Below are 8,972 nucleotides of genomic sequence, written 5' to 3'. Positions count from 1 at the left end.
CATGTTCTCACTCATATAATGGACCTTGAACATCCAATGTAATACTATAAGAAAATGACTGACGGTACTGGGAAACTATGTGGGGGGAGGGAGATGGGATTAACAGTAGCAAATATCTGTGTGGGGATATCAACAGGGTGCCTGAATGAAACGTAATTGTACACCTAACCCTTAACTGTACCCCACAAAACCATAATAAAAAATATTGATTATGAAAAAAAAATCTATCTATCTATCTATCTATCTATCTATCTATCTATCTATCTAATCCAATCCAGTGAATGGAGCATTAAGGATTCTGGTGAGTGCCCAGAAGAAGGGGAGAGCTATAGGGAGAACATAAATCCTCTCAGCGGTTACTTAAGTGGTCCACGATCAGAATATGGGTAGAAGTATAGGCGAAAGGCAATTCTGAGATTTTGAGTGTAAATGAGGAACAAGGCACAGGAAACTGGAGGAAAGGTCACCCTTGTTTCAAAGTGGCAAAGAACCTGGTTGAATGGTATCCGTGTCCTCGTACTTTGTGAATGGCAGAACTTAAAAACAATGAACTACGATATTTGGAGGAAGACATCTCTGAGCACAGTATTAGGGAATAGCATGGCTTCTCTTGACTGCTTATAGTAAAATGTGGGAAGAGAGAAATGAATTAAAGATGGAGTTTGTAATCAAAAAGGAAGCAGAGCTTAAAGATTTGGCAAAATTTTCAGCTTGGCCACACCAAGAATGGAAAAGTGTGCTTGAATGAGAACACCAAGGATATGATCAAGTTGATGCTTAATAAGGAGAATTCTATGACTAGAAGAAATCCCAATGTTCTTCAACAGAACAGTGGAAGAATGACCCTCAAACTGTTTCAGAGATTATCGGTGCTGCCACTACTGTCGTAGACCCTGAGTGCCAGGACTCTGTGGGCATAAAGGTTTTAAGAGAGGGACTCAGGGAACCATCGACATTTGGGACTTGCTACCCTGGGTCACCCCAGTTCTCTGCTCCCCACATTCTGGTGAACTGTTCCTTGGCCACCCCAGGTGTGGTTCATGCAGGCCCAGGTGCAACCTGGGTCTCCTTTCCCACAAGCCTTGGCAGCATCCACGTGGTGCTAACTCTGCAGGTGCAGATAATGCATGAACTGTGGAGGCACAGCTACCTTCATTCAGATTTCAAAGGATGTCTCCAAGAGCCTGGTGGCCCAGGCAGGGAACTGCGACACTGTCACAGGGGGAGCTGCCACAGAAAGCCTTCCGTAGAGCAATGCTTAGTGCAGCTGTGGTGTCAGGGCCAATACAGAGTCCCCGCTAGGGTAATGTCTAGTGGGGCTAAGGGGGCAGGGCTTTCCTGAGAACCCAGAACTGTAGAGCCACCAGTGTGCAACTCCAGCCTGGGAGAGCCTAGACTTTCACCTGTGAGAGCTCGGTGTAGGTTGCACCTGAAGCCTTGGGGACCCAACCCCCAACAACCCCAGAAGGTGGGACAGGGCATCAAAGAAGATTATTCTCAAGCCTCAAGATTTAGTGTTGTTTGCCTTGTGGGTTTTGAACTTATTTGGGATCTGTTATCCCTTTCTTCTTTCTTATTGCTTACTCTTGGAATGAGAATGCTTATCCTGTGACTGGCCTGCCACTGCATTTTGGAAGTAGGTACCAGCTGATTTCACAGGCTACCAGCTGAAGGAGAATTTCCTCAGGATGAATCGTATCTCAAGTATCACCCACTTCTGGTCTAGATGATATTTAGATGAGACTTTGGACTCAGGCTTTACACTTGATGCTGAAATTACTTAAGACTTGTGGGGGATATTGGGATAGAATGTAGGTATTTTGTATGTGAGAAGGACATGAATGTTGAGGGGCCAGTGGTAGAATGCTATGCTTTGAGTGTGTCCCCTCCAAAATTCATGTTGAAACAACCCCCAATGCAATATTAAGAGATGTGGCCTTTAGGAGGTGATAAGGTCATGAGGTCACCTCCCTCATGAATGGGATTAGGGCCTTTATAGAATAGGTTTCACATGGTGTTTGGCCACTTTTTAACATTCCACCTCCCAACATTGAGGATGCACAACAAAGTGGCATCTTGGAAGCACAGAGCAAGTGTTTGCAACCGGTCCTATTTTCTTATCCCGGAGTCCCCAAACCTGGCCCCCCCCCCATTACCACGGAAAGCTCCCTAGGGTTTGGAGTGTATAGATGGGACTCAAAACGGTATCATTTACCCTCTAACAGGTAACACACCTTTTTAACACACCTTATTAAGAAGTAGCTTTTCAAGTCCTTGCCAGGGATTTGGGAAGAGGCCTAGAACCGAGAGAGGTGCTGATCCCCGGGAGGGCACGCGTGGATTCCGCGCTCACCTCTGCTTCTACTTAGCCAGCCCCAGCCGCTCTGAGTCCTCGGCAGACAGCCGCGAAAGGGCCGCCCCGCCCCCGCTGCCTTCCTGGTGACACGCCCCTTCCGCAGGCTATAAGGGCCAGGCTCTGGGCGTTTCCTCCCAGACTTCGCCCAGCCCAGACCCTGAGATCTCACGTCTGTGCAGCGGGTAAGGCTGGGACCCACTGGGAGGTGGCGCGGGGAAGAGTTCAGCCCGCCCCCCACCCCGCGCAGCCCCCAGCTCAGCACCGCTCCGGGCACCGGCCGGGCGGCACCGCCGCTCCTTGCACGCCCCCCCCCGGCCCCCACTCTTCTTGAGCCCCGCCTGAAAGGGACGACCCCGGACACTTCCCCTCTACAAGGGTGCAAGGCCAGGTCTGCCAGCGAGGGAAGGAGAGAGGACTACGGATGCGGGAGGAAGGCACGACCTAAACCCCCGATCAGAATGTTTTTCTTTCTCCTCAAATTCCCTTCTCCGAGCTGTTGGTGATAGTTTCCCGGCAGCCCAGGCCGAGCCGCTTCTCCTTTCTGAAGGCACAGAGAGGGAAAGGAGGAAGCGGGCGCCACCACAGGTTGCTTAACAACTCTTAAGAATTCGACTTTGCGCCTACACTCCGAGAGCACCTAGCGCAACTCCTCTTCTTTGCCCGTCCTTCGGGAAGTTAAGACTCTGAAAGTATAGATCCAGATGGGTTAGGGTTAGTGGGTAGCAGGACGGTGATGCTGTAGTTTGCAGGAATGCTGATCCTCGTCCCTGGGATGTTTTGGGGTTTCAAACTGGCATACACCTGCTCTGAGATTCTGGACACTGGCTTCTTAAACATTAGGGATGGAATCTCAAAAAAATGAGGGTCATTGTATTCCAAATTACAATCATATTTTTGCTGGAATTTCATTTTAATGCATAGTAGGTAGTTATGGTTTTCTGAGATAAATGTTCCTAGTTCAGGTAAATGTAGGCAATGTATTTATTGCCCAAATGAGTCAGACTGAACCAGAGTCAGAAATGTGTGTACTCCCAAACTTGGTAGGTTGGAACTGCCAGGGACTGGGCAGCTTTGCCAGTCCTGTCTTGGCTCTGGCTCAGGCCCTAGACTCACCGCCTGCAAAGTCAGAGCCCTTTAGGACACTCTGGGTTCTGATCCTGTGTTTCCACTGACTCCTTGGCCAGCCTAGGCTCACATTTGTGTGCATGGGGAAAGCGTTCTTGCCCTGCCGGGAGGGGTGGGGGCGGGAAGAGGGAGCAAGTACAAGATCCAGGGCTTTGCAGGGTGGTTGGCACAATTGAAGAGGATGCTGGGGAAATGGTGCTACCTGCCCTGCTGGAGTGGGCAGTCGGCACCATGGAACCTCTGTTCTCTTTGCAGCCTTCGCCATGGAGCAGTTGAGCACAGCAAATACCCACTTTGCCTTGGACTTGTTCCGGGCCTTGAATGAAAACAACCCGGCTGGAAACATCTTCATCTCTCCCTTCAGCATTTCCTCAGCGATGGCCATGATCTTTCTGGGGACCAGGAGCAACACTGCCTCACAACTGTCCAAGGTCAGTAGAAACAAGCAAAAGAGGGCTGTTTTCCTTGCTGTCTCCCTGCTAAGGGATAGGCTATAGGAGAAAGCTTTGCCTGTGAGCCCTTACAGTATTATAAAACTGTATTTCTATGTTCAACAACTGTACTATGAGGTCAGACTTTCAGAAAAGTCCCAAGAACAATCCATTTGTATGCAGGCTTTTATTCATCTTCAAGTCTTTACTGAGTACCCACTGTGTTCCAGGCACTGTTTTTTGTTTTACTGAGGATAGGGCAGCAGACAAAACTGATAAAAATCCCTGCAGGGCGATGCTTTTCACCCTGAATGAATCAGACGGCTTTTCTGGAAGCCACACCATGGCCTCCTGAGCGAGTAGCTTCCAGATTTGGCTTTGCATATGATGATCTTTGCATGGCTGATTCATAAAAGATGCCTGTTTTGTAACATTACTTTCTAGCAAAATGACAGTAATGAGACATAGGGAATGCACTACAGTAGAGATGTTGATATTACCTTTTTGAGGGGACAAGGAATAAGCAACCATGTAGTTCTGTATTTCCAGGGCCAGACCTGTGTCTGGTGCTGCATGTGGCTCGATGGGCTGTGTTGGAGCAGGTCCTGCCGGGAGGGTAGGAGAGGGAGTTTCAGCAGCTTTGGGAACAGGACCCAGTCCTTGGTGATGCGGCAGCCCAACCTTCCTGCCCATCCTTAATGGGCACAAAGGGGACTTCCATGCTTTGTGCTCTTTAATTCTGAGATGGGAACTCTAGCTTTCTCTTGAAGCCCAGCAGAAGGAGCGATAAAACTTACATTACACAGAAATATAAGCTTTTAGAACAATTTCTGTTGCTTTTAAGGATTTTTAGAAAATCATTTCTGTATGTGATAGGAGTTACTCATGATATTTTTTTAAAAACAGGAATTCTTGGCTTCAGCTCAAAAACTGTATGGTGCTAATTTGGCCAGTGTGGATTTTCAGCATGCCTCTGAAGACACAAGGAGGCTTGTCTAACACACCTGCCACAAATTACACTGCATCTGTTCCTCGGGAAGGTGCAACCCTGGAGTCAAGTTCAAGAGGCTACAAAGCTTATATTACTCATCACTGCAGATATGAAAGTATTTTAAAGTTTAAAAAAATCCACTTTTTAAAAAAACCACTGTTACCAATTTTTAGTTGCTTCTTGTGGACTATATCAGCTCCTATTTTGAGGTTTTTCAGGGACTTTATAACCTCAGCAAAGAGTTTTTTTTTTTTTGAGTTGGAGTCTCACTCAGACGCCCAGACTGAAGTGCAGTGGCCGCTCCCAGCCACCACAGCCTCTACTTGCTGGGCTCCGGGGATCCTTCCGCCTCAGCCTTCTAAGTAGCCTTCTAAGTACAGGCACATGCTACCACATCCGGCTAATTTTTTGATTTATTGTAGAGATGAGGTCTCACCAAGTTGCCCAGGCGGGTCTCGAACCCGCGGCCTCAGGCAGTCCACTCACCTCAGCCTCCCAAAGGCGCGGGATTACAGGCTGAGCCACAGAGCCCGGCTAGCAAAGAATATTTTTAAGAGTTTTCCCCTCCCCCCCCAGTTCCGTTGAAGCAGAGGGATCATAGTAACTACACAAACATTTCCATATCTCAGTGAGTAATGCAGACTTTGTATTCTGTATAGTTTTGTTCTTTATATCTTAATAACAAGGAACCAGCCCAGGCCTCATAAAACCATAAAGGGTCTCTTGACTTGTAATTGATCTATGGGGAATTAAATTTTTGCTGGAATGTTACACTTAAGGAAATTATTATAAAATAAGTAAATTATTGATGCCATAGAGTAATACAAGAGTAAAAGCCTCAATCTATAAGGTCTTTGTGGTCTTGCATTGGGGATGATTCTTATTTGTATTGCTTATTTCTGAGAACTTTCAGTAAAATTATGTTTGATACAGAATTTAAAAATAAACCTACCATTTCTGATTTTCTTTGGAAAAAAATTAGACATATAAGTATGCATTAGTCACTCACATTTGTAGAACTATAATTATAACCAAAAAGTGATGTAAAAGCAGTTTCTAATGTTGTAATTATTATGTATTACAAAGCCATCAAATTTTGGATTTCCTGTTGTTTGCAAATTAATGAAATATTGGACTAGAGATCATCAGTAATTAGTAATAAAAACATATTAATTTAGTTTGATAGATACAAATACCAAAGGATCACTTTATAATTTCAAAATAAATGGTTACAGAAAAATGTTTTCTTTATTTTAGGCTTTCCATTTCGACACAGTTGAAGAGATTCATTCAAAATTTCAGAGTCTGAATGCTGATATCAACAAACGTGGAGCATCCTATATTCTGAAACTTGCTAATAGATTATATGGAGAGAAAACCTATAATTTCCTCCCCGTAAGTATTTGCACTTCGTATTCTAAAACTCTGCTAGATAGTGCAGATATTTTCCAGTACAATAAAATCATACATGTCAGTTTTAATATGTATAAACATTCAGAAAAGTCACACAGAAAGCAAACATTTGACAGACAGGGCTCCCATCAATTTTGTGGTGCTTTTGCCATAGTCTTTCCAGTGAAAAGTTCGCTCCTGAAGGTGTTAATAAAGCAAGAGTGAGTCTCATGATTAACTTCCAAGTACAATCAATATTTGCTTATTTTTGAAAATGTTAGTCAAAGGTTAGAAAAGAATTGGTAAATTTTATATTATACCAAAAGTATAAGGGTTAGACTTACTGCTTTGAAATGTACGCTTAAAAATGGTTAAGATAGTAAATTTAATGTTAAATGGTTTTTACCACAATAAAAAATGTATAAGGGTTAGAGTTTTTTGTGTTACACTGAAGTGTAGCCTTTAGGACAATTTCTGTTGTTTTTAAGGATTTTTAGAAAACCTGTATGTGATAGGAGTTACTCATGACAGTTTTTTAAAAACAGGAGTTCTTGGCTTCAACTCAGAAACTGTATGGTGCTGACTTGGCCAGTGTGGATTTTCAGCATGCCTCTGAAGACGCAAGGAAGGCCATAAACCAGTGGGTCAGAGGACAGACAGAAGGTAGGGAAGAGGGCGGATGGGATTGTTATGCGCTACTCTTCTCTGTCTACCTTGCCTACCTGTGGGTTATTCTCTCTCCCCCATCAAATCTCGCCCACACACATTTGCAATCAGAGGGTGTTCCTTGGATATGAACTCTGCACTGAACGTTACCGAACAGCTTAAAAGCTTCTAACCCTTAAAAGGGTTAGAAATTCACCAACGTGGAAACAAACATGATTAACTGAAGCAGCTAAACACCTTTTTCCCCTAAGCTCCCCAGACCACATTTTAAAGTTAAAACCAACATTGAATGTAGAATAAAAGGAATAAAAATATTGAGGAGAAGCCAGCTTGCCAAAAATTATGTAATACACATATGGAAAGAAATGTCCTGGAATTTTATGTAATCAGTATTCACAAATTGCTGTGGTCATAAATAATTTTTGCCATTATCTTGTCTAGTAAATTAGGCATGGTAGATGTGGAATTACTCACTCTTAGAGTCCAATTTATTTATTTACTACACTTATCTTCTTACATAGTCACCATATGAGTCAACACACTTCCAGAATGCCTGTCTTCCAGATCAGGAATTGTTCCTGGATGTATTTATGGTTACCACAGTGACCTCTGTTCCAAAGGAGTAATTGCCCTGCCTTTTGGATATTTGTTAAAGTCTTTTTTGGGAGAGTAGACATCTGCTCAGTAATTTGAGGAAGTGATATACTTGTAACTAAAAACATCTTTGTTAAATATTTTTTCCCCCAAAAGATGGTAATTACAAAATGCTTCATTATTTATCACATAATCCAGAAAAGAAGAATTTTCCTGTCTTTAGGTTTGTAGCACATTTGGCTTGTTTTAAAGTCTTGGTTCCTTTGGAATAGCTTGTGTGTCATCCTGGTCTGCCTCACAAGTTGATTTATTTAAAGAAGAGATATGCCAGTAGGACTTTCCTAACTTAATATCATGTTAACTGAAAATTAAGTAGAAAGTTTACATTTGAATTGCATTTCAGTGCTAATAAATTACCTGTTCAAATTTGGAATTCCAATATGAATTTTTTAAAGCTTACTTTATTTTTTTTAAGGGAAAATTCCGGAACTGTTGGCTGCAGGAGTGGTTGATAACATGACTAAACTTGTGCTGGTGAATGCCATCTATTTCAAGGGAAACTGGCAGCAGCAATTCATGAAGGAGGCCACGTCCAATGCACCATTCAGATTGAATAAGGTGAGGTGAGGTGAGGTAACAGAGCAAAATCATGCAGTGCGCTATAAGAATGTAAAGAATAATTTCAGAGTTTTTTTTTTAAACTCTTTAGAAAGACAAGAAAACAGTGAAAATGATGCATCAGAAGAAAAAATTTCCATATGGCTACATCCAGGACCTTAAGTGCCGTGTGCTAGAACTGCCTTACCAAGGCAAGGAACTCAGCATGTTCATCCTGCTGCCAGATGACATCGAGGACGAGTCCACGGGGCTGAAGAAGGTAGTAACTCCCAGGCTTCTGATGGATTGAGTTTTCCTGAGTATGTGTGTTACGTGGCAGGTGCTTGCTGAGTGTTCACGGATGTTACTTGGTATACCTTTCTAGTACTTTGCCATTACTTTGTAAATGGAGCCCATCAACATTTGCTACACCAAAGCCCAAAATTTAATTTTTAAAAAACATATAGAAACAGGGTCTCACTTTGTTGCCCAAGCTTGAACTCTTGGGCTCAAGCAATCCTCCCACCTCGGCCTCCCAAGTAAATGGATTACAAAGCGCAAGCCTCAGCATCTGGCTAAAGTTTAAATTTTTAAAAAAACTACCCAGTGACTTGCAGTGGACAGTTGTGATGGGGACACATTTATACTAAATGTAACATTGGCTAGTGGCAGCTCATGAAAGGCTCTTGAATTAACTTTAGAGGAAAATGCAGTAAGATGAGGATCGCTTTACTGAGAAAAAGACTTAAAAACTCCAAACACGGCCGGGCTCAGTGGCTCAGCCTGTAATCCCGCGCCTTTGGGAGGCTGAGGGGAGTGG

The 8,972-nt window shown here is 43.5% G+C and overlaps 1 protein-coding gene across 1 annotated transcript; it reads left to right on the top strand.

Moving 5' to 3' along the window:
• Positions 1 to 3,735: 3,735 nt before the first annotated feature.
• Positions 3,736 to 8,462, top strand: LOC103265106 (leukocyte elastase inhibitor-like). Its single transcript, XM_008062813.2, has 5 exons — positions 3,736 to 3,912; positions 6,161 to 6,298; positions 6,841 to 6,958; positions 8,031 to 8,173; positions 8,265 to 8,462. The coding sequence occupies exons 1-5, from the start codon at positions 3,745 to 3,747 to the stop codon at positions 8,460 to 8,462; spliced, it is 765 nt and encodes a 254-aa protein (XP_008061004.2). The 5' UTR covers positions 3,736 to 3,744.
• Positions 8,463 to 8,972: the final 510 nt, after the last annotated feature.

Source organism: Carlito syrichta, unplaced genomic scaffold (genome assembly GCF_000164805.1).
Source record: "Carlito syrichta isolate Samal-C Ts95f unplaced genomic scaffold, Tarsius_syrichta-2.0.1 Scaffold97019, whole genome shotgun sequence".
Lineage (NCBI taxonomy): Eukaryota > Metazoa > Chordata > Mammalia > Primates > Tarsiidae > Carlito > Carlito syrichta.
The sequence above is the reverse complement of the archived record's forward strand: the minus strand, read 5'-3'. Positions and strand labels throughout refer to the sequence as shown.

Coding starts and splice junctions, on each gene's coding strand:
- LOC103265106 (XM_008062813.2), top strand. CDS start 3,745: ATGGAGCAGTTGAGCACAGCAAATACCCACTTTGCCTTGGACTTGTTC. Junction 6,299..6,840: donor AAACCTATAATTTCCTCCCC/GTAAGTATTTGC, acceptor TTTTAAAAACAG/GAGTTCTTGGCTTCAACTCA. Junction 8,174..8,264: donor CACCATTCAGATTGAATAAG/GTGAGGTGAGGT, acceptor TAAACTCTTTAG/AAAGACAAGAAAACAGTGAA.